Below are 26,385 nucleotides of genomic sequence, written 5' to 3'. Positions count from 1 at the left end.
TGGAGATCAAGCAGTCACAACGCAGAGAGGAAAGAAAGTGGCACACAGCACATGCAACATTCTCGCAGAATTGTGCTCATTACAGGAGTTGTTCCAATTTCATGATGCAGAGAGTGATATTCTGAGACAATTTGCAATTGGTTTTAATTTATTATTATTTGTAGTTTTTGAGTTTTATTCACCAGCTCCCCAGTTTTCAGCAATTTTTTGCAATCTGGTAGCTAAAGTCCAGATTAACCTAGCAATCATGCATTGATTTGAAAAAGAGGATGGAATACAACAAGGAGAGGGCCTAAATAAAAAGAAAACTAATAAAAAATGTTAACACATTTTTAGCCTTACAAAGCATTTTTTTTTCATTTGGGTCAGTGACCCCTATTCGAAAGCTGGAATGAGTCAGAAAAAGGCGACAAATAATTAAAAAAAAAAGGTAAAAAAAATAATGGAAGAAGGCTGCAAATAATTTAAAAAAAGTAAAAAAAAAAATAACAACCAATTGAAAAGTTGCTTAGAACTGGCCATTCTATAACATGTTAAAACGTTATGAAAACTGAACCACGACCTTAAAGCTTCAGGCAAGGAAGGCTGATAATATATATAATTGTTTATAGAATAAAGTATATTTGAGACTTTCGTAGTTCAATTTCAGCATGGAAATTCCGAATACTGTTCAACTGTAAGGTTGACGTAAATGCAGCATGTAGAGAAAGAACAAACAGCCGGAGGCTTGCTGAGAAGGATGTGCCCTGGATGTGTGTGCCGCCTGGCAGTGCCTGTGTGTGTCAGGAGGAACAGCGTGTTTTACAGCAGTTTGGCAGCAGTGGGCGCTCGAAACAGCAGTGGATAGAGGAAAGAGGTGTGTGCGTGTTTGCAGGCAGTAGGCAGTTAGAGGGTAACACAAATCACCCAGCAGCACTGACAGTGCTCACGACTCTCCTTTTAGCCTATCAACCAGCATTACACTCCAAGCCATTCACAGAAGCAGCCGAATATTATCAGGCTCTCTTCTTCCTGAGGATCGAACTGCGAGAGGATGATGTTGAAGGGTCAGCCGCTGCCTCCTACCCCCCCTTGCCCGTTCAGTCTCCCGTCGATCCCTTATTTCTGACTTGTCATTTATTTGTGCTTTGATGTCCCATTTGCACCTGACGCCTGGCAATGGCAGTTCTCCTTGCTCTGATCATGTCTTCTTTATTCAACCTCAGCTTTGCCTTTAGCTCCCATTTCGACTCCGGTAAGTTTTAAGCTGCTTCTTCCTTTCTCATTCCTTTAGAATTGATGGAATTTATTATTTGCCTTTAATCCTTCCCTCCTGAGATCCTAGTGACAAACCCCAGACTCCCCTCCCCCGCTTTCTGCATATCCCTCCCCTCTGCGGATTGATTGGGGAAGCAGGAGAGCAGAGGTCTGGACGAAGAGCCCTGGTACCTGCTGCCTCTCTACTCTCGTTTTGCTGTGGCCCTTTGTATCAAGTGAGCACTATCCGCGCAGCCCAATGCTGTATTCCAGCCAGGGGAGGGGACCCTGTGGCTTGGGGATTGTAAAGGCATCTTCTGCACAATGACATGTGCTGGGAATTAAGCGCTGTATGTTATTGGCTGCTACTGGATCAGACACACAATTTATCTTAGAATGGACTGAAGCATCAGAGGAGGAAATCCAGGTAACATGCACTTTCATCTGTGCCTCATTCACACTGGGGTGCTGGGTGGCCCCATTTTCAATCATGTATTTATGAATCTTGTTGGTAAATAGAGAGCTTTGCTCTAGATTTCATGGTTTTGGCTTTGAAGGTTATACTTACACTAACTAGCATAGACTGGCTGTTTTCTACAAATTACACTGTTTTAATTTGATAGATAGATGATAGATAGATAGATAGATAGATAGATAGATAGATAGATAGATAGATAGATAGATAGTAGATAGATATACAAGACAGACAGACATATAGCCCATATGATTTCTAATAAACATATATAATTAGTGCTGTCTTCTGTAGGACCAGCACCACCAACAAATGCACAGCTTCATACTAGGGTTACCTGACCATGTAAGTGTCCATTATATATTTTATGTGTCATGTATATATGTGTATATGTAAGGTAAGCTGTTGCAGTGGAGGCTGCCATGGAGACCAGATATGGCCCACTTTGTATGGCAGAGAGCAGGTAAATAAAATAATTTTGGCACTTTGTGATTTGTGACAAACAGAAGACACATGTTATTTATTTTTCACTGTTGCTCTTAAATGCTTTCTTTGTACTGTATGTGTTGGTGAGACAGTTATAGTCTCTAAATGTATGGATTTAGCTTTTTCATGTATTTGACATATAAAACTGGGACAGATTTTTGGATATGGGCGAAACCCCCGAATCCTTTGCGAAAGATTCGGCCGAATTGCTGAACCAAATGGGAATCCTAATTTGCATATGTAACATTTTTACTTCCTTGTTTTATGTCAATAAGTGACGGAAGTTCCCTCCCGAAATCCTAATTGGTATATGCAAATTAGGATTTGGATTCGGTTCGGCCAGGCAGAAGGATTCTGCCAAATCCTACTGAAAAAGGCCGAAACCTGGCCGAATCCCAAACCAAATCCTGAATTCGGTGCATCCCTTAAAAAACGGAACTTAATTTTTCAACCTCATGTGACTTGTTGATATTGATAATTTTTGAAAAATCTGTAAAAATGTTGCATTGTTGAAGTCTGAAGAAAAGTGCAGTAAAGGGGTAAACTGTACACCTAAAATATAACTTTTAGAATCATGTAAATACTGGTATTGTAAGAAAATGTGCAGTTGCTCTTCCATTTTTAATTTTTTTGGAATTAGTTCCAAATTATTTACATTTTTGTTGTGGAATTTTTAGGCCATAGTCACACCTGGTGTATCCTGCACTTCTCTCCACTGGCGTTTTGTAATCAGGTGGAGAGACGTAGACTCAATCAGCTTTGGCCTGAGTGCAGCTACATGGAGCAGAGATGGACCAGAAAATGAAATGCTTTCTTTCATGTTTTTTGGAGCAATTAGTTCGTAGAAGGGGTGAAATAAATAAGAATATCAGACAACCACAGGCTGCAAAAAGCAGAATGACCTGGCAAATCATTAAATTAAAAAAAAATGTTGCTAAGAAAAAGTCCATCTATAACATACTTAAGATTTATTCAAAAGCAAACTTTCCATTTAATGTCATATGAATCAAAAATATTAATAATACGATTATTGCTTTTTTGTAATATAACTTGTGTCTTGTCGATCTGTTTTCTGTTGCAGTTCTCTGAAAGGTTTCCATACTGATTGAGGGTAACCTGCATCCTCACATACTGTTTGGCAGCTTGGCCATAGTGATGTTTAAAAGCATGTGGGCCTGGGTTATAGTGACAATGCAGTTTAGGGCTGATTTACAGGGGTGTATGTGTTTTTTTACAGCTTTTTGACCACATTATAAATGCATTAAAAAAACAGCACAATTTGACAAAACTATAGTATGATTAAAGGGGGAGTCTACACTGAAATTAGCTGGATGAAATGTGGCCATGTCAATGAGCTGCAGTAGTATGGTTGCACAAATAAAGTAGCTCAGAGGTTTCCCAGACTTCTGGAGCCTTCCAAGCCTTCTGTACCTGAATCCAAAGTCGCTGTAGCACACAAATCTGTTTTGGTGAATACACAACGTGATTTTATTGGCTCATTGTAGACTTCAAAACATGGCCATGTTTTGAAGTCTACAATGAGCCAATAAAATCACGTTGTGTATTCACCAAAACGGATTTGTGTGCTACAGCGACTTTGGAATCTGTTGCAAATTGTTTTGGCCCTGAGCAGGGGGTCTTATATGCTGTTTAGCACCAGCTCTAACTCTAGCTCTAACTTCTGTGTGGAAAAGCCTTCTGTATCTGACTGATCTTCTGATACGCTGGCTACCCCCACTGGTACAATAGTCCAAATGATCATCATTAATTTGTGCCTTAGTACAGACTATGCAGTACATAAATATGGAGCCCATTTGGCACAGAAGGTGTAGCTAGTCATATGACAAGTGTTCTGGGGATCAGTGCATCTGAGAGTGCACATTGTGGTTACCATAAGTACTGATTTGCTGTCACCATACTTCACAATTAAACAATACATGTGAGTTCTGGTTTGGAGCACAATGGAAACACCCAAGGTGCCACTGGTCACATAGCAGCTCATATTTATTCTCAGAAGCATCAGGTACTGACAGTTATGAAAGTGACGTCACACAGTGATCACAGGAAGAGCCGTGAGTGGACTATACATGCCGGCAGGGTCCTCCCATAGAAGCTGCAACAGCCTGTGAAATATACATATTTGTGTGTGACTAATCTTCAATCAAATGTGAGTGCAAACTTGTTTTTATATATACTTTTTTAATAAATGGTGTTACACTATTCTGGATCTGTATTTCTCTATGGGAACATGAAAAGCTGACCTGAAAGAAGGGAGAGACCTGCTAACACTACAGGCAATATACCATACTTCCAGTTTGTAAGTAGGCGATTTGGCTAAACTGTGGTGGTAACATGTCACTGATAAGAGTGGAAAGTTTAAAGGGGAAATACACCTCAAAATAAAAACTCGGACACTGGGTGCTGCTGTGATATTGAAACATATTGCACATATAGCAGTGCAATATTGCATTTAAACAAAATAATTCAGCTGCTTATTCCACCTAATTTTCTTGCTGTAATTATTACTTTTTCTGGCAACTTAGAAGGCAAACTCTGCCAGGAGACAAGAGCATTGAATGCTCAGTCTGTGTTCATTCAAGGTAATGTAAGTAGACATCTTTCACACTGATGATTTGGTTGTATTTGCCATTGATGGTTGTTCCTCGTGTAGGAACACATTAAGGATTTTTCTCTAGGAGAACAAATGAAATAGTCATACCTGATGATTTCTGCCACTCTCACTAGGGAAGTGTGGCAGTTGTAGTTCTATCACAACTAGGGTTGCCACCTCACCCCTTTAAAACCAAACACATTTGGAATACACAGCCTGCATGGCTAATTAGTAAGACATTTAGATACATGCTGCCGACTGAACTGATGTGCAGCCATGAATTGTGCATCTAAATGAATTACTAATTAGCCATGCAGGCTGTGTAATCCACAGTGTTCAGTTTTAAAGTTGTGAGGTGGCAACCATAGCCACAGCTATAATGTCAGTGGTTGCCTGCATTTGAAATAGTTGCCTTTGATGATGGGGCGGAGACAGGAGGGTTTAAAGGATGAAGGAAATGAAGGGTGCTTTCTCTTTTACTTTGAACAGCTCCTGTCTGCCCTCCCCAAAGCAAGGGAGGTAGCAGTGTGGGCGGTGGTGTTAGTGTAGAGTTGCAGCGGTAGAGGGTTCAGGGCGTAACAGACGCTAGCCCGGGGGCCAAAGAGATGGAAGGAGCCCGGTGGAAGGCCTGTGAGTAACAGAGGAAAGCCATGCCTAGGAGTGACAACAAGCGGGCCCCTTATTTTTGGTTACAATTTTTTTACAGCCTTCATCGGCTTTCAGAGATTACAAGAAAGTTAATTGTTAAATATTATATAATTGTAATTGCTTATATTGCCGTTCACTTAACTGATGCTGATATGTGTTGGTCTTCATTAATGTAAATTTGTTAATAAACAATCTGCAGTATTTTTCACCTATAATATCTCATGCGGTCTGGTATAGTATCTTAAGGAGGGGGGAGGAGCTTGGTGTTGTTGGGAGGGGCCTGTCAGATTGATGCTGCCCCTGTCAAAAAGAGCCCACACAATAATGGAGTGCTCTGACCTTGCGTGATGAGTCCCTTAGGACCAGGTGCTTGAACAGTGTTAAATCCTCCCTGCCACGGGTCACAAATTTAATTTAATAGTCCACTACACTGCAGCACACTGTAGAATGAACGATTGTTTAGAAAGTGAATTTATTGGCTCATAATTTAGAGCAGACAATAAAAATGGCAAAGTTTCGGGCCTCGCAGGACCCATTATCAAGCCTGTGAAATCAACTGCTGTTCTGTGTTAAATAGGGTAAGATGTGGGTGGGGAAAATTTGTGGGTGGGGAATTTGGAGAGTGCTAAACAAACAGCTGTATCAATTAATAAGTTATATTTGTGTTATAAATGTCCCAATTCCGCTCCAATCCATTTTGCTTTGGACAAATCCCAATGACTCCAAACCTTTTTTTTTATTTAATTTTTTTTATCGATTTTTCATCCGCATAGTGCCTCTGGATTCCAAATAGTGTTCAAAAAAATCATCTTTTTGTGTCCAAATAGTTTACATCATGGTTTCCTTTCACCACACTTGAAATGTGTCCAAGAATTTTAATTATATACAGTGTTTCATTTAAAGGTGGCAAATGTGAACAAATCAAAAAACACAAGTGAAATTGTACTCAAAAAAGAAACTAAGTATCTCTTTTTCCTCAAAAAGGAAACTGTGTGTATCTTTTTTTAAAATCAGAGGATCTGAGATGCTTACATATTACCTTATTCATACTGCATTCTTGGTTCAGTTCTGTGAGCACTCGGTTTATGCAGAAGGTAAATTTCAGCACTCAGAATGTTCCGATACATAAGCATTCTTTAGTATTCTTTAGTAACCTTGAAAAATGTAAATTTGTTAATAAACAAGCTGCAGTCTTTTTCACCTATAATATCTCATGCGGTCTGGTATATTATCTTAAGGAGGGGGAGGGGCTTCGTGTTGTTGGGAGGGGCCTGTCAGATTGATGCTGCCCCTGTCAAAAAGAGCTTGAAAATGTCCGTAATGCTGACCATAGACGTGCAAATTTCACCATTGTATCAGACGAACGATAGGACGTCCCAATCTTCCGACCTGCCACTATCCATTCAGATTAAATAAAGTAGTAAAAGAACAAATCAGTACAATGTTCTAGCCTTGGCAGCAATCATACAGAAATTATGTCCGACAAATTGTAGTGACAATCACCCATTGATATCATCAGATTGGCAATACATGCAGAGAAACGTCAATTTGTATGACTATATCTTTTCTGGTATGGCCAGCTTTACAAAAAGATGTCTGGCATTCCTCACTATAGGTACAGCTGCCATGGCCTGTGTCATTTTCCCTCATAAATGCACTAAATGCACGCATGTATCATTATAGCTGTATAGAAGTTATTTCCGAAATTAGCCCATACATTTTGGCTTTGACTGAAAAAACCCTACACAATATTTAGGCACATTCTAAATCCTAATATGCAGTATAGAATTTTAGTTCAGCTACTGCTAACCAAATGTCCGCTCTTGTAGAAACTTGTGTTCCATTCAGTTCTATTCAAAGACACTTGACTATAGGGTTGGGATGGAGTTGTTCAGACTCCATGGAATCCTGGGACAAATCCAGCTTGTTACTGTGTTACTCTTCCTGCATTATTTATTCCACTGAATAAAATGCCCCTATTTTTTTGGGTACCATCTGGTTCTATATTTTGGTAATTTATTGTGAGCTTCTGCACCTCTGGTTGCTGCTTCTCCATGACCAGATTTTTTATATAGATATCTGCTGTGGAATTACATAGATAGTTACATAGTTAAATTACATGTGCTTGCTTCCCTAAAGGCTTTTGTGACACAGGAAATGGGTGGGTCAAGGGCCATTTCCTAAGCTCTGACATGCTAGGGAAGTCAGAAAGGAAAACTAGAAGCGTGGCTGGTCGCAAAGATTTAGGCGCCCTGAATACATGCACTTTTATTCTATGTAGCATTTGTCTGGAACTGGAACCATGTTTTATTGTGTGCTCAAGGTAAGGGGCAGATCAAAGGGGCATTTCAACTTTAAAGGAAAAGGAAAGGCATTTTTACTTGGGGGTGCCAAAAGTTAGGCACCCCAAGTGATTGTATCTACTTACCTGACACACCAGGCCGGTGCACATATCAGGAGAAAACTGCACTGGCCCGTGGTTATTCCAGGGAGCACCACAGAGCAATTGCTTCTAATTAAAATTTTGCAGGGCAGATGCTTGCACAGTAGAACGAAATAGCCAAGTTTTTCGTTAAAGTTCATGTTTTCGCTCTATTGCGCATGCACAGCCACAAGAAGAAAGAAGAAGCCACTCTGTGGCGCTCACTGAAACAACCCCAGGCAGTTCTGTTGAGAGGAGCACCAGTTTGGGGTTTCATATAAGCAAATACAATCACCTGGGGTGCGTAACTTTTGGCAACCCCAAGTATAACATGTCTTTCTCCTTTAAGTTAACTTTTAGGGGTGTATTTATTATGCTGTATAAAACAAAATTCACTGAAAAAACTTTGTAAAAAGCTGTATAAAATAAATGGGCAATTGATCAAGGTGTGTGTATTTTTACGCCATGCGAACACCAGATTTGGTGCCAAAATTTTACATTGCTTCTTGCTGAAGTCATGTAACAAAAACATAGTTTTTTACACTGCCTTTGTCTGTCATTGTCTTTTACGCTGTTTTTTACAAATTGAAGTGTGGCGATGTTTGGTGTATTATGTCGCTGTTTTTTACACAGCATAATAAATATGTCCCTTAGTGTGTTATAGAATGGCCAACTTTTCAGTTGGTCTTAATTATTTATTTTTTATAGTTTTTTTTCATTTGCCTTTTTCTTCTGGCTCTTTCCAGCTTTTAGATGGGGGGGGGGTCACTGACCCCATCTAAAAAAATGGTCTGTACAGCTACAAATGTATTGTTATAGCTACTTTTATTACTCATCTTTTTATTCAGGGCCTCTCATATTTCGTTTCTTATTCAAATCAATATTGGTTGCTAGGGTACTACCTACTGGGAGAAGAAGGCAGGATGGATGCACCTGGATGCACCTGGATGAGTGCATATCCAGTGATGTCAGTGGTGCACACCACCTAACCTGGCATAGAGGGCTTGGTAGCATACATTTCTGGATCTGCACACATTAGGATCCAACAGTTGCCAAGAAGGGGGACCTATGAATGTAGCCTAGGGTCCCCACATCTCATCAATCCACCACTGCTCAAGATATACTGTACTGTGAATATTCAGCCATATTTTTCTCTTAAAAAAGATAGTGCTTGAGGAGGAAAATGCATGCATTCTATTGCAGTTTTACATGGTCATGTGTTTATTCCGCTTAACCTCAAAAAGAAGTTAGTAGGCCTCACAATATTTAAAATTGTATGATCCCTGAACTGATGATATATATAGTACATGGAAATAGTACACGAAGAGTAAACTAACATACATCCACAGATAATTGTCTGAAACTTGTTTCTAATGATTTATCTGTATGTGTCTGAAAATTCCCTGTAAGCATATCTCTAGAAGGACAGTGCTTATTTAGAGAAAATTCAGACATGGTCTACTTGCGAAATGTCCTTCATGATAAAACTTATCAGGGAAGAGGCCAGTCAACAAGTAGATAAATCTGAGTATGACCCCCATGCCTTGCATACAGTAATGTGATTCCTGTTCTGCTTGGTGCCGTAAAGGCATATTTCATGTTATACACTCCATCCTGGCAAAATGAGATCAAATTATAAGCTTTGCGGTCAAGAGAAACTATGCCTGAGAAATGATATGTGCAGCAAGGCATTGATATATGAATGTGTAACATTACTTGGTTTTTTGTACTTTGAGAAAGAGGCAGATATAGGCTAGCTTAAAGAAAAGGTTGAATATCTGTTGCTGAAAAGTATATGCAGCAAACAAAAAAAATGTGCATATCTGAACCTTACTGGGGTGAAAATTTTCTTTTGGCTATATACTGTAAATCCAGGTTGGATCTAAAGTGGATCTAAAGTGGATAGTAAACTAGATATTAAGACTTTTTTTCTATTTGCGAATGTTTTTCATATTATTGAAGTTTAAAGTTTCATTTTTCAGCTTCTTATATCTTTCTGAAGCAGTTGGTGGAGGGGGTGTAACCTGATCTGTAAACTGTTCTAATTTGCTACATTAAGGAAAGTAATTGCTAAAAGTCTTTATTTTTGATTAACAATCTGAAAACAACTGAAAAAAAGTTTTTGGAAGGTGAAGAACCCCTTTAAGCATTGGTATACTTATAATTCAAGGAGAGTCCTTGACAGGGCAGTGTCAATGGAAAGACCTCTTTTAATACCAATAACTTTCCCCCTGTTCTCTTAAAAACTCTAAACCTAAGGCCGGGGATAAATGGATTGTAGGCTCTGCTGCTCTCAACCTGCATATTTTTGCAGACTGAGAGAAGCAGATCCAATCCGAGACCCTTCTCCATGCATCTGAGCTGCCACACGCAGCTGAAATAAGGTTGGCCTGCAGATGCCTCCTCGAGTATTTGGCCTGACTTGTACTTCTGCTCCACACAGGTGGATCTAATTCAAATGATTTGAAATGGGGCATGGAACTATCTGCTTCTCTCAGCCTGTAAAAAATATGCAGGCAGAGAACATCAGAACTTTAACTCTTTGTGCCCATGGCCTTAAGTTAATGTTAAAAGTGGCTGAAACTCAGCCTGTCAACAAACGCAGGCTGAGAATCAGACCCTACACTGGAATTCAATACACCGGACCCAACTTGGATTCAGTTTGTTGGTTGGGTGCAGACACACTCGTCAGATTTTGAAGCTGAAAAGGCCACATCTTAATTTATTTACAATTAATCAAACCTGTAAACATTTTAAACAACAAACTTTAACCATAATATGTTAACATCACATTTTAAATAACAACAATCCCAATCCAACAAATGAGTCCCTGTCCCTGAGGCCAGCCATCTCCCTTTCTCTAAAAACCACACCTCCCACTTATCACCGGCTTATGGCCACAATTAAGGTTACCACCTGGCCGTTATTTTACCAGCCTGGCTGGTAAAAATTATGCTTGATGCCAATGTTATTAATAGAAAAAAAGGCAACAATATAGGAAGGCTGGTATTTTTTTCCAGAAAAGGTGGCAACCCTAGCCACAATACATAGCCTCAGACCTAACCTTTCACCCAGTGAGTCCTGCCGAGTTAAAAATCTCATGCATGCTATATGACATTCTATCCTTCAGTAGGCTTATGGCTAAGGGATAGGTAGAAAAGTACTACCTACTTGCATTTTATAAATGTAGGTTTATATGCACTGTTCATGTGAGGTGGCTAAATATGGTAGCATTTTTTAAATGTTTTGTATGTCATGCCACATGTGGATTGCCTTTGTAAAGGTGGTATTTATTCCCAGTTCTGTGTTTCTGTGAATCAAGAGCAAGGACAAATATGCTTTACTATGTTACAGCCAAGTCTGATACCTTTAACTGTATTGGACATAATGTGACAATGAGTTCCACAAAGTGATACATTGGCTGACGCTAATTATTAAAGTGCAGAGTGGTTCAGCTGGAATAAAAACCCAGAAGTGAAATAAATGCATTTTCCATCCTGCTTCCTATTAATAGAATGAATCATAGGTCTCAACACCATGCACAAGCTATATATGTTGGAATACACCCACTCAGTGTCTGTAAGAATAAAATAAATATCATTTAAAAAGCATTTAAAAGTGTAAGGAACGTTTTACGACTACGAAACACTACGAAAAATTTGTTGCAAGACAATTTCTTTCAATTACTAGAGCAAATAAGAGACGAAATAGCCTCATGGAAAACGGAGTTAATATCTTGGATAGGCAGGATACAGGCCCTAAAAATGATATGTTTACCTAAGGTGCTATATTTGTTGCGGGTAGTACCAATAGTCCTGCCCCGATCATATCTCCAGAAGCTACAAAGAATCTTTACAACATTTATTTGGAATTCAAAAAACCCCGTTTATCACAGCAAATCTTACAACAAGAATTAAAAAAAGGTGGTCTAGCATCTCCAGCTATCGCATTATATCATAAAGCTATATTGCTGGATCAGATAGCTGAGCTGAACTTACCTAAGGGAATTAAGCATTGGGTTGATAGAGAATTCATATTTATACCCTTGGTCTCCAAATCAAATTTTTACATCTGTAAATCCAGTAATAGTTTGTAATTTACAAACTATTCCACCCCATCTAGAGTGGATAATTAAGAATTGGCGAACAATACGTAATTGTAAATACATCTCACCATTTCCATCTCCATTCTTACCTTTAAAGGACCAGTAACATCAAACTTTTTTCTAAAAAAATTGTTAGAATACAATGAAAAAAAACACCAGGACAAGTTAAACTTTTAAATTGCAAATCCTTTATTAAGGAATAACTTACTGAAACTCGACTTCCTGTCCCCTACAGAAAAGGCGACACGGCGACCATCCATACTGCGATGCTCGATTTCTCCTCCCTGGGTATTGTAGTGACAGCGTGTGAAGGAGGCTGAAGCTGTAGGAGCGTTGGCAGGGTTTGTTCGTCTCCCCAGTCCATGTCTCCTGCACTCAGCCCTCATGGTTCAACATAGAGTTCGGACAGCAGCAGCATGTCGAGCGGCAGCCCCCACAGTATCCCGTCTAACAGGTCCGTCAATCTGGAGATTGCAGAGACTCACCACCCGCACCAGCACCACAGCCACGGCTTCAGCGTGAATATGCCTCTTCCTGCAGTGTAGCTTTCCTGTGAAGCACATGCGCTGCTGCGCACCAGTGACCCGTCTAGTCTTACACAGGAGCCGAATACTCGGGAAGATGCACCAAAGTACTTGAACAACTATACATTGGTGATATAATAACACTCGCCCCCCGTCAACCACCGATACCGTATCACCCCCGTTTCCGCCCCAGAAGGGCCCGCGCCCTACAGGAAAATACTATTAATGAGGCGCCATGGTCACCAGGTACCTGTAAGGAGCGCTTACATAGTGCTAACAGAAGCGCCGAGTGGCGGGGGAGCTCTAAATAACGGCTGTGTATCGGTGGTTGATGGGGGGCGAGTGTTATTATTTCACCGGTGTATAGTTGTTCAAGTACTGGGTGTTATCTGCACTTTTGTGCATCTTCCCGAGTATTGGGCTCCTGTGTAAGACTAGACGGGTCACTGGTGCGCAGCAGCGCATGTGCTTCACAGGAAAGCTACACTGCAGGAAGAGGCATATTCACGCTGAAGCCGTGGCTGTGGTACTGGTGCGGGTGGTGAGACTCTGCAATCTCCAGATTGACGGACCTGTTGGATGAGATACTGTGGGGGCTGCTGCTGTCCGAACTCTATGTTGAACCACGAGGGCTGAGTGCAGGAGACATGGACTGGGGAGAAGAACAAACCCTGCTCCGCCAGACAACGCTCCTACAGCTTCAGCCTCCTTCACACGCTGTCACTACAATACCCAGGGAGGAGAAATCGAGCATCGCAGTATGGATGGTCGCCTTTTCTGTAGGGGACAGGAAGTCGAGTTTCAGTAAGTTATTCCTTAATAAAGGATTTGCAATTTAAAAGTTTAACTTGTCCTGGTGTTTTTTTTCATTGTATTCTAACGAATTTTTTAAAAAATTTTTTTGATGTTACTGGTCCTTTAAGCACTATTTCTATGGATATACCCTCCTTACAACTTAATACATGGCTCCAAAGCGGGGTACATTATTTCCGACAATTCATGGAGGGTCATGGGTTAAAACCATTCGCCTCTATACAAAAAGAATTTCATCTGCCACACTCTGAATTTTATAAATATTTACAGATCCGTCACTATTCATATAAGTGGATCGACCAAATCAATAGGTTACCTACTCTTTGGGAAGAGTTTTTTCAAAATCCAGCTTCTAAGAAGCAAGGTACCTCGGCATTGTATAAACATTTAGTACTATTAAATGAGCCACCAAAATTTCACTTTATCCAAACATGGGAAACAGATCTACAACAATCGTTTTCATTGCAACAATGGAATGAAGCTTTTAAATCGCCATCCCTTTATTCTAAGTGTGTTAACCATCTTGAGAATGCTAGGAAAATAATCTATCAATGGTATTTAACTCCATATAAACTACATAAAATATATGGGTCATCTAATAAATGTTGGAGAAATTGTGGTGGTTCAGGCAATTTCTTGCATATTTGGTGGTCTTGTCCGGTTATACAAACCCTTTGGAAATCAGTGGAGATCATGATCCAAAAAATCGTAAAAATGAACATTTTGTTAACTCCATCCTTAGCATTACTGGGCATTATGGAACCAAATTTGAGGTTGCAGTGCAATCAAGCTCAAATATATTTGATATATCACTCTTTATTCGCAACTAGAATGGCAATTGCAAGGAAATGGAAATCTCAAGATACTCCTTCAATACAAGCAATTATTAGTGAACTGAATCAAACTGCAACATATGAATGTTCTTTTGCTCGCTCTCAAGGAATAAATTCCAAAATAGCAAGCTACTGGAAACACATACATGTATGTGATGATTTATATATCTAGGATCTATAAACCTAAGATTTATGTAACTACTTAAACAAACATGGAAAAGTCTAAGTCCCAGAGCTAGGTGGTGGGTGTGGGTTTTTTTTTTTGTTTTTTTTTTCTTCTTTTTGTTGGTTGTTATTATAATTTTCTGTATTGTGACTTTGTAAATTCATGTGGAAAAAATTTAATAAAAAAGCTGAAATATAAAAGTGTAAGGAACGTACCTGGTGGTCTAGTGGGGGGGACGGCAGGGATGCCTGCCACCCCTCGGTGGGGACGCCCGCCGCGACGAACGGCTTCGATTAGGCCGCAGGCGCCGGCGTCTTAGGGCACGGGGCTTGCTTTTGTGTAATTTAAAGGCACAGGCGCGCTGACATAATGACGTCAGCGCGCAATGGCGCGAAATTCAGACACTATTTAAAGCCCATTAGGGCTGTGGGTCCTTGCCCGTGATAGGATTGTGTTTCCTGGTGCTTCTGAGCCTTGTGCTATTCGTTGCTATATCCTGAACCTGTTTGATTCCTGTTTTGACCCCTGCCTGGCTATTTTGACTATTCTGACTTCTGGATTCTGACCCTTGCCTGATTACCGACTACCTCATATATATATATATATATATATATATATATATATATATATATATATATATATATATATATATATATATACATACATACACACACACACACACACACACACACACAGTCACATCTGGTGCACAACGAGTTACAGCAAAAGAAAAATGCCTGGGTGCAGGTTATACAAATATCATAACTCCTTCAAAAGAACCGCACAACTCAGGACTTTATCAAAGTGAAAAAACAAGTGGTTTATTCAACGTTCCTGAAGACGGCCGAGTCCAGGGGCTGAAACGTTGAATAAACCACTTGTTTTTCACTTTGATCTAGTTCTGAGTTGTTTCACTATATATATATATATATATATATATATATATATATATATATATATATATATATATATTTATATATATATGTATATATATATATATATATATATATATATATATATATATATATATATATATATATATATATATTCAATAAAGAAAAAGTCCACACTCATGGGTCTTGTGTTGAAAAGCAAAAAACTTGTTAGTGTTTATTTGACGTTTAGTCTCCTAAACGCTTCCTGAGGACAGCTTGCGTTTAGGAGCCAAAACGTCGAATAAACACTTACACGTTTTTTGCTTTTCAACACAAGACCCATGACTTTTTCTTTATTGACTGTACAATTCCTTGTTCTAGCACCTGGGCAGTGACTAGTGTTCTGTGTGCACCAGGCCCACTTTTCTTTATATATATATATATATATATATATATATATATATATATATATATATATATATAGTGAAACTGGACACTGTGGCCCCAAGGGACCTCAATGAAACTTTACCCCTAAATTGCTTTCTCTAACTATGACCAGTCTTATGTGGGATTTCTGCTTACCATTAACATTTGGTAGTAACTTCAATCATGTTTTGTCCCCTGTCAGTTAAATACTTAGTATAAATTAGGCTGGTTTTGTATGTAACAGCCGGTACACACTTCACCCAGAGGCGGAGGGTGATTTTTCTTGTTGGGAAGGCTAAAGTTGCCCATACATGGGAGGCCTTCAAATAGTTGTTCACTTTTAAATTAACATTTAGTATCATGCAGACATTAATATTCTAAGATCATTTGCAATTAGTCTTCATTTTTTATTTTGTGTGTTTTTTTTTAGTTATTTAGAGTTTTGCTCAACAGCTCCTGAATTTGGTATTTCAGCGGCAATCGGGTTGCTAAAGTCTTATTTGCAGCAACCAGGCAATGGCTTAAACAAGAGATGGAAATATGAGTAAAAGAGGGTCTAAATAGAAATAAAAAGTAACAATCGCACCAGGGCCCACCGGTCTGCAGCTTCAGGGGCCCCCCAAACCATCCCCTGTGCCCCCCCCAGCCACAATACACCCTCTCTACCCCCATCCCAGCCGCAAACCAGGGTAAGCCCCAGCTCTTTTGGGCCCAATCAGCCCAGACCCGCTCCCTGCACTGCCGTTTACCGCCATGCGAGCGTACCGTTTTCTACACACCGTGTGGTCATGGAGGTAAGTGGTTGTGTAGGGAGCGGGTCTGGGCTGATGGGGCCCAAAAGAGCTGGGGCTTACAGAGTTTTTCCAGGTGTCCTGCCAGCCCATTCCGACCCTGAATCTGAACCTCACAGAAGAATAATTTTTAGATGCCGGGGTCAGTGACATCAAAATATTAAGGGTGTAAAAACAAAAAGACAGGGTAAAAGTAAAACACAGAATATAGCAGAATAAATTAAATGCTAATTTTACATACAGTCGCCTCACACACCAGTTTCATGTACAAGTCCCAATGCACATAATTGGTCACTAATCTACAACTTCCAACAAAAATGTTCACATATATTCCTCTTTCGTTTTTGTTGTCTTTTGACCCTACTCCCTTCACTTCCCTTTCCTTTTAAGCCTCTTTAGAATTCTGTTATTCCTCCATTTCTGTCACTCCACTCTCATCTCATTCACTTCTTTCATATATTTTTCTTCATGTTGTTTCCTTATAGATTGCCTTTTCCTCTCACTCCACTTGTTTCTGTTATGCACTGTTTTTTCCCTTCAGCCCAATGTTAACCATTTTAGCTATATATGTTTCCCAGCCATAGTGTCATAAGTGCTTCCCCTGAACAAACACAAAATGAAAAGAACAAAGAAAATAAATAAAAACTACATGTGCATACAGCCCCTCAAGCAAAAATCAGTGAAAGGGTTAATTTAGGATTGGGACATGGGTGACTGAGATTACTAGCAGTATTTCAGCTAATGAAGCAGTTTGATTTAAGTTGCCCAGCAACAAATATCCTCTTCTTTGGGCAACTAATCGCCCCAAACTGCCTCCCCTGCCTTCTAGAATGTACATCACCGGCGGTATGGTATTCGGAGCGCTTCATCTCACGAAGTCGCCCAAAGTTTCCTCGTGAGGCAACTTCGGAAAACGAAGGCAGGGGAAGGCAGTTTGGGGAGATTAGTTGCGCAAAGAAGAAGATATTTGTTGCTGGGCAACTAATCTCCCCAAATCTGAGCGTGTGTCTCTGTCCTAAAATAGTCCAGAGCAGACATAGGATCAGGACAGCAGTCATATATTTAGTCAAAATTGCAAATGTTGATAAAGATAAAAACAGTTAATGAAACACAGGAAGCCTGTCATTGAGACGTAGCACTGTATTACACAATGGGATAAAGCTGTGCAAGGAACCGCAAAAATTAACATATAGGCCTCTGTATATCCCTTCCTTCACTTTGATATAGTAATCAGCGCCTTTATCTTTGGGCATTACATTAGGAGAAACATTTTATCAGAGATGTGGGAACATACTGTAGGTTCTCAACAGAGCCGGGCCAAGCCGGGCAGGCGCCCTAGGCAGCCTGCCCGGCTGCTGCGCCGGCTAGTTGCGCGCTTCTGCGCATGTGCGAAAAGACGCTTCAGTGCATAGACGCTTCTGCGCGAATCAACGCATTCTTTTGCGTACTCGCACAGGTGGGCGGTCGGCAGAGAAGGGACCGGACTAGGGGTAGGAGTAAGTACGTGCCTGTCGCCCCTCCACCTTTGCGCCCTAGGCACGTGCCTACTCTGCCTACCCCTAGTTCCGGCCCTGGTTCTCAAACTAGAACTCCTGGCAGGCATGTGCTGTTTTAACAGAAGTCATCATGGTTTAAAATTAATTCTATTCCCTCCATTAAACACCATAGAAGCCAGTTCAGGGTTAAGAAAGATCAGTAACAACACAAGTGGATTTATAATGACACTCATTTTAGGGCTGCTCATCTACTTTCTTTGCATCAAACCAAAGCATGGGTGTCACAGTCAGGGAAAATGCAGATTAGTTTATAGTTACCCCTGGACTGTAAATTCCTTAACCTCAAACTACCAAACCAAAACATTTCCTTACTTGCGAAACATCATCAGGTTGAGTAGTCTTTATCACTGCATCTGCCTTCTCTTCTGCCGTTCCTTCAGTTCCTAAAGTGTCCACAGGCCCGCCCTCTTCTGTGTGCTGATTGGTCTATAGCTTGGTCTGTTATGAGAGGTGTGCTCTGATTGGAAAAGCTTCAAGGGGAAAGCCCCAATCGGAGTGTAGCTGATTTTCTACAGCATCAGAGTTTGCAGACACGCAGGGCAGGAGTTTTCCCCATGTTTAAACAGCGGCATTCAGTAGGGAAGATTTTTATTTCTCTTTTCTTTGAGGTGTCAGGCAGGCTAAGCCTCCCCAAGCCTTAATGAAAATCCGCCCATGACTTCACCTATCCCTAATATCTTAAGGTGGCCATACACGGATAGATCCGCTCGTTTGGCGATGTCGCCAAACGAGCGGATCTCCCTCCGATATGCCCACCTTGAGGTGGGCAATATCGGGCTGATCCGATCGTGGGCCCTAGGGCCCAACGATCGGATCCTAGCGTTCGCCAAACGGGCGGTCGGATCGCGGGACCGCATCAACGAACAGATGCGGCCGCGATCCGACGGGATTTTTAATCCCATCCGATCGAGATCTGGCCGACTTTCGGCCAGATCTCGATCGGGGAAGCCCGTCGGGGGCCCCCATACACGGGCCAATAAGCTGCCGACACGGTCTGTCGGCAGCTTTTATCGGCCCGTGTATGGCCACCTTTACTCTCCTTTTTGCCACAATAGATATTCATATACCCATACCAGCCTACCCTTTTTGGTTCCACCAATTCTTTACAATATAAGAAGTAGAGTGGCATTCTAGGCATGTGGGCTATAGGACGAAGTACTAGCTTTTGGTTTAAGTATCCCATTTAATACAAGGAGTGTAATGGCATTTCAGGCATGTGGATATAAGTCCCCATTATCTGTTGCCTTGTAGGTACTGCTTATAAACTGGCATAGTTGGTAACCATTATATGTGGTAGTTATGCACTAATTTAATACAGAGGTTAACTAGGATACCTCTTTGGAGTCATGCCTTGACAAGATCCGGATGTGCTGCCTAGGAACGGCTCGCATTTTGCTGAGGTTGGGGGACTTGGTGTGCAGGGATGCAAATATCCACCACTGCCTGATATAAGTCCTGTATCACTCTATTAAACAATGGCTGTATGCTTCCGGTAACTAAGGACAAATTGCACAGCAATGGCATGTGTAAGGGCAAGGTATGGAGACTTGGTATGCAGACACTCACTACTGCCAGATATAAGTCCTACAAAACCTTTCGGAAATCGTTACTTGGGTGCTTAAGATTGCTTGCTAAAAGGGTTTGGCATTTATTACCTCTGCATTTTGCTAGATGTGACTTTCTTGATGTGGCATTTTCTATTTCTGATATAAGCCTATCATTTCTGTTATTCCTGTTTTCTAACTACTGTTAGTCTTTTAATACCTACATGGATTATGTATCCTGCATTATACACACGCATGTCTGCATGAACCGTTGCAAAAGGTGAGATGCCTGCAATTCCTGTGGTCCCTAGGCAACCATTTTTGGCACAAGGAAGTTGTGGGGGTAGAAACTAAGGGGGTTTAATACTGATATTGTACCTTTTGCAGTTCTGTAAATAGAAAAGAGGGGTCTGGACTAAGTGGGGGAAAAACTCACATTACATTATTTATTCATTACTTTAAAAAACCATTTGATAAACAGCTGATTGGTTGCTATGGATTCAAATAATATTACTCAAGTTATTTGAATACCCCTTTATAGATACAGATTTGTGTAAATTGACCATTTTAGTTCAGCATGCTCTTTGTTTGGGATTGCACTGAATGTAAAGTGCTGTGGAAACGTCAGCACTACAGTATATCAATAAAGAATAATAAGAAATTTAAGTTGAACATTTAGAGAGTTAAAAAGTTTTCTATTTTATTGTACACTGTTCATTGGTGTAACTAGATATTACTGGGCCCCACAGCAAATTATTTTTCAGGCCCCCAAAATGTCTAGAGGTTGACCTGTTTTACCAATATTTATTGAAATGGTATACAAATGGTATACAAATTAGGGCCTCGTGGTGCCCCTATACCCCCTGGGCCCCACTGCAGACCAAGTCGGCAGCTTATTGGCCTGTGTATAGGGCCCTCTGACGGGCTTCCCCGATCAATATCTGGCCGAAAGTCAAGCAGATGTTGATCGGACGGGACTAAAAATCCCGCCGGATCACGGCCGCATCTGTTCGTTGATGCGGTCCCGCGATCCGACCGCCCATTAGCCATCGTTAGGATCCGATCGTTGGGCCCTAGGGCATAAGGTGGGCATATCGGGGGGAGATCCGCTCGTTTGGCAATGTCGCCAAAAGAGCGGATGTCTCCGTCTATGGCCACCTTTACTCTTGCATAGTTACATAGTTACTTTTAATTAAATTCTATATACCCATACTAACTATAGAGCTTAGTATCACAATAGCCTTTGATATTATACCTGTCCAAAAAATCATCCAAGCCATTCTTAAAGGCATTAACTGAATCAGCCATCACAACATCACCCGGCAGTGCATTCCACAACCTCACTTTGTCCTGACTGTGAAGAACCCTCTACTTTGCTTCAAATAAAAGGTCTTTTCTTCTAGTCTAAAGGGGTGGCCTCTCGTACGGTGATCCACTTTATGGGTAAAATGGTCCCCTGCTATTTGTCTATAATGTCCTCTAATGTACTTGTAAAGTGTAATCATGTCCCCTCGCTAGCGCCTTTTTTCCAGAGAAAACAACCCCAACCTTGACAGTCTACCCTCATAATTTAAGTCTTCCATCCCTCTCACCAATTTAGGTGCACGTCTCTGCACTCTCTCCAGCTCATTTATATCCCTCTTAAGGACTGGAGTCCAAAACTGCACTGCATACTCTAGATGAGGCCTTACCAGGGACCTATAAAGAGGTATAATTATGTTTTCATCCCTTGAGTTAATGCCCTTTTTTATGCAAGACAGAACTTTATTTGCGTTAGTAGCCACAGAATGACTGCCCAGAATTAGACAACTTGTTATCTACAAAGACCCCTAGATCCTTCTCATTTAAAGGGATACTGTCATGGAAAAAAAAAATTATTTCAAAATGAATCAGTTAATAGTGCTGCTCCAGCAGAATTCTGCACTGAATTCCATTTCTCAAAAGAGCAAACAGATTTTATTATATTTAATTTTGAAATCTGACATGGGGCTAGACATTTTTGCTGTTTTTCCTTCTCAATGTAACTGAATGTTTCTCAGTGGGACATGGGTTTTTACTATTGAGTGTTGTTCTTAGATCTACCGGGCAGCTGTTATCTTCTGTTAGGGAGCTGTTATCTGGTTACCTTCCCATTGTTCTTTTGTTTGGCTGCTGGGGGGGGAAAAGGGAGGGGGGTGATATCACTCCAACTTGCAGTACAGCAGTAAAGAGTGACTAAAGTTTATCAGAGCACAAGTAACATGACTTGGGGCAGATGGGAAATTGACACTATGTCTAGCCCCATGTCAGATTTCAAAATTGAATATAAAAAAAAATCTGTTTGCTCTTTTGAGAAATGGATTTCAGTGCAGAATTCTGCTGGAGCAGCACTATTAACTGATTCATTTTGAAAAAAAGTTTTTTTCCCATGACAGTATCCCTTTAAGGAAACTCCCAACACACTGCCATTTAGTGTATAACTTGCATTTATATTATTTTTAAAACACTAAATCCAAAAGAAATGCGAGGACCTCCAGTAATAAAGAAACAATAATGTATAAAAAATATGAAAACATGTATTAGGACATAAAAGCCTTTATAGTCTATCTTTCAGCCAGTTCTCTATCCAGGTACAAATACTATGTTCCAGGCTAACATTCCTTAATTTAACCAGTAACCTTTTGTGTGGCACTGTATCAAATGCTTTAGCAAAGTCTAAGTAAATCACATCCACTGCCATCCCAGAATCGAAGTCTCTACTTACCTTCTCATAAAAAGAAATTAAGTTTGTCTAGCAAGATCTTTTACGCATAAAACCATGCTGGCACAAACTCATAGGGGCAAATTCACTAAGCAGCAAAAATGGGCTAACGACGGCTTTGCCACACTTTGCCGCATTTCGCCAGGCGAAGTTTCAACAGGGCGCCGCTAATTCACTAAAATCCGAAGTTGCGCTCAGGGAGGCGAACGGTGGCGAAGTTGTGCTAGCGTTTATTTGTCAAGCAAAGCAAAGTTACGCTAGCGATGCCTAATTTGCATACGGCGCCAAGTTAAAGTACAATGGACGTATATGTAGCAACAATACATTACACTACTCAAGCCTGGGAAAGCTTCATAAGATAAAATAGAGTTGTTATATTGCCCTATACATGTGCCCACTGTATAGTTTAGGTGCCATATGTTAGGAAATGTAGGGGGGAAGGAGGGTACCCCCAAAAAAATGTACAATCTTTTTCAGCCTATCACTCTTAAAAAATGAAAAGACACCAGCGTTTTTTGGGACTTTGAAAAAATTTCAACTTTTTTTGAACCAATCCCTATCTACTCTATTGCACTTTGCCTGGTCTGAGGTGGCGAAGGCAAGTCTGGTGCAAGAGGTAACTTTCAGTAAAATGCGCAAGTTAGTGAATTAGCGTTGTTACGTCCCTTCACCATAGCGACAACTTTGCCTGGCATAAGGGTGCGAAGTAGCGCTAGAGTAGGTCCACTTCGCTAGTGAATTTACGCCAGCGCACGTTAGTAAATCGGCGAAGTAACGAAATGACGTCACGCTGGCGAATATGCGCTAGCGTTAGCCACTTCGCGCTTTAGTGAATTTGCCCCATAGTATTATTATTACATGTGTAGAGCATGTGTTAGCAGCCTGATAGATTTAGCACCACATAAAGGATTTGGAGTGCAGAAATGAACCATTGAAACAGGGTAGTGCTCCTCCCCAGCTGCTGCTCAACTACCGGCAACTTGTCAAAACAAATGTAATTCTCAAGTAATTGAAATATACAAGGCATAATCAAAGCCAGTGATAACACAGAAGTGTGATCCCGCTGGGGGACTATTGTCCTTTAACTGTTGCCTTACATTCTTAAGTGATTTCTAACCACTTCCTATTTTTAATTTTTTTTATATGTACATGTAAAAATTAAAACAAACCCCAATAGTAACAGTAAATAAAAATGTAGATTGTTTTGACATTCCATTTAATTTGAATTGCCTTGCTTTCCATACTGGTTAGTTTTTATCTATGACACTTAGAGCAAAATATTTATTGATGACTACTGATCAAACCTAGAAGATATTTTGTTGCTTCTATCTAGGGGGTTAGCTGATGAACTAAGCAACATGGCAGCTACCATTGTTTATACAATACGTATATAACTAATACATGTTTGTGACCTCACATTTTAAAGATAAATCATAACTTGGCATGCAACAAGTCCAGGATTCAGTTTGGGATTTGGTTAACAGCAACTTAAAATGTGACTTTTCAGCTCTGGTGGCTTAGTTTATATCGAGTCCAAATGAGACTGAGAAGCAGAGGGTCGGACTGGGCAAATGGGACAATGGGAAAAACCCAGTTGGCCCTCGTTGCACATGCTGACCCAAACCCGATCTCTCTCTACCTGCCTGATTGCACTCTGATGCTCTCCTTTAACTCTTCCCCCAATCGCAGCCGCAAGAAAACAGGTATGCATAGGGGAAGAGGGGGGGGGTTGCGATGCCACAAGTAGGACTCCAGGACTGAGGTGATGGGCCCTGGGGTATGTGGTGGACTTGGCCCCCATTACGATGCTGGAGAACTTTACTGGAGCCACCTACTGAATGGTTCTTTACATTTACCTAGTTCTATGTTTGACCCTCTATAGATCTTAGCCTCTCAAGCATTGACCAGGTTTACAGTAAAAGTGCTTACTAATAAGAGTGCTTGGGCTTCCAGATGTATGCCAGAAACTCAGTGCGTTTATTAAACATCAATATGCACTCTGGAGAAAGGTTTGCAGTGACACGAAAAGTGGAAAGAAAGGCTGTCGAGTCATGTACCAGAGGATCGTCTCTATCCAGTAATGGAGAAGCCCATGCTTCCTCTGTAGTTAAGCCCCTGAGTTCTTCCCTAACTGTGGGCTTCCCCCAAGTGGGCTTGGAGTAGTGGCTACAGGGCTTAGCCTGAAAACCAATTACTATAAGATTTGAGGGAAGTTCCTATTTGCTCATGTAGATGCATCTGAAAGCCCTTTTTGAAGATCATGAAGTAGAAAGTGCTAAAAAAATCTCTACGTAGATTTTTTTGTTAGATACCAAAATGTAAGAAAATAGAATCTAGATATTCTCAAATTGGTGGAGGCAGCAAGGAATGCTTGGATTCGAGAAATTTGCAGAAAACATTTCAATCAAAATGAACCCATTAAAGGGAATTTATTATGACATTACTGATCATCAAAACAAAGTGTGCCCATGTTGTGTTTATATGAAAATGCCAGTACATGTCCTGCAATTCTTTCATTCCCCCTTAATAACTTTTTTTGTCTGGGGAAGCAGTTTAGCTGCAACTATTAAAAGAATAAGTGACATCTAGGGGCATCTTTATCAAGAGTCGAATTTTGAATTGAAAAAAAACTTTCAAAAAGACCAACCGAAATTAAGTCAAAGTTTTTTTTTGGTCGAATAGGTCCGTTTTTGATCGAATAGGTCCGTATTTGGCCGAATCCGATTCGTACGAATCGAAGGAATAGCGCATTCAATCAAATTCACAGTAACACAGTAAATAAGATTGAAAAAGGACACATGTCCATCAAGTTCAACCTTTTATTTATTTTTTTTTTAATCTGCCCAACTGCTAGTTGATCCAGAGGAAGGCAAAAAAAAAACCCCATCTGAAGCCTCTCCAATTTGCCCAAAATGGCAATCGGACTAGTCCCTGGATCAACTTGTTCTATGAGCTATCTCCCATAACCCTGTATTCCCTCACTTGCTAAAAAGCTATCCAACCCCTTCTTAAAGTTATCCAATGTATCAGCCTGTACAACTGATTCAGGGAGAGAATTCCACATCTTCACAGCTCTCACTGTAAAAAACCCCTTCCGAATATTTAGGCGGAACCTCTTTTCTTCTAATCGGAATGGGTGACCTCGTGTCAGCTGGAAAGACCTACTGGTAAATAAAGCATTAGAGAGATTATTATATGGTCCTCTTATATATTTATACATAGTTATCATATCACCCCTTAAGCGCCTCTTCTCCAGTGTGAACATCCCCAATTTGGCCAGTCTTTCCTCATAGCTAAGATTTTCCATACCTTTTACCAGCTTAGTTGCCCTTCTCTGTACCCTCCCTAATACAATAATGTCCTGTTTGAGTTTTGAAGACCAAAACTGTACGGCATATTCTAGATGGGGCCTTACAAGTGCTCTATACAGTGGAAGAATGCCCCCCCCCCTCCTCCCGTGACTCTATGCCCCTTTTAAGAGAGCTCAAGACCTTATTTGCCCTTGATGCTGCTGACTGGCATTGCTTGCTACAGCCACGTTTATCATCTACAGTGACTCCAAGGTCCTTTTCCATAATGGATTTGCCTAGTGTAGTCCCATTAAGGGTATAAGTGGCTCGGATATTTTTACATCTCAGGTGCATAACTTTACATTTATCAACATTGAATCTCAGTTGATACTTAGCTGCCCAGATTGCCAGTTTGTCAAGATCGTGTTGCAAGGATGCCACATCCTGGATGGAATTAATTGGGCTGGATAGTTTTGTGTCATCTGCAAACACTGATACATTACTTACAACACCCTCCCCTAAGTCATTAATGAACAAGTTAAATAAAATTGGACCCAATACCGAGCCACTAAGAACCTTACTCCAAGTAGAGAATGTACCATTAACAACCACCCTCTGTACCCGATCCTGTAGCCAGTTTCCTATCCATATGCAAACAACTTCATTAAGCCCAACAGACCTTAGTTTAGAAAGCAGTCGTTTGTGGGGCACAGTATCAAATGCTTTGGCAAAATCCAAATAGATCACATCTACTGCCCCCCCCCCCACTGTCCAGCATCTTACTTACCTCATCATAAAAAAATTTGTCTGACATGACCTATCCTTCATAAAGCCATGCTGATTGCTG

The 26,385-nt window shown here is 40.6% G+C and overlaps 1 protein-coding gene across 3 annotated transcripts in view; it reads left to right on the top strand.

Moving 5' to 3' along the window:
- The first annotated feature begins 496 nt into the window (after nt 1-496).
- The window catches only part of aatk.S (apoptosis-associated tyrosine kinase S homeolog), a 116,536-nt gene continuing 90,647 nt past the window's right edge, over nt 497-26,385 (top strand). For 2 of the 3 annotated variants that reach the window (XM_041579202.1, XM_041579201.1), the window contains exon 1: nt 497-1,234. In XM_041579202.1, the coding sequence (XP_041435136.1) occupies nt 1,159-1,234 (76 nt within the window). In that variant the 5' untranslated portion in view covers nt 497-1,158. Of the gene's footprint in view, nt 1,664-26,385 lie in introns of all 3 variants that reach the window. The other variant, XM_041579204.1, reaches the window with a different exon arrangement.

Source organism: Xenopus laevis, chromosome 9_10S (genome assembly GCF_017654675.1).
Source record: "Xenopus laevis strain J_2021 chromosome 9_10S, Xenopus_laevis_v10.1, whole genome shotgun sequence".
Classification (NCBI taxonomy): Eukaryota; Metazoa; Chordata; class Amphibia; order Anura; family Pipidae; genus Xenopus; species Xenopus laevis.
This window is presented reverse-complemented; position numbering and strand designations above follow the sequence as displayed.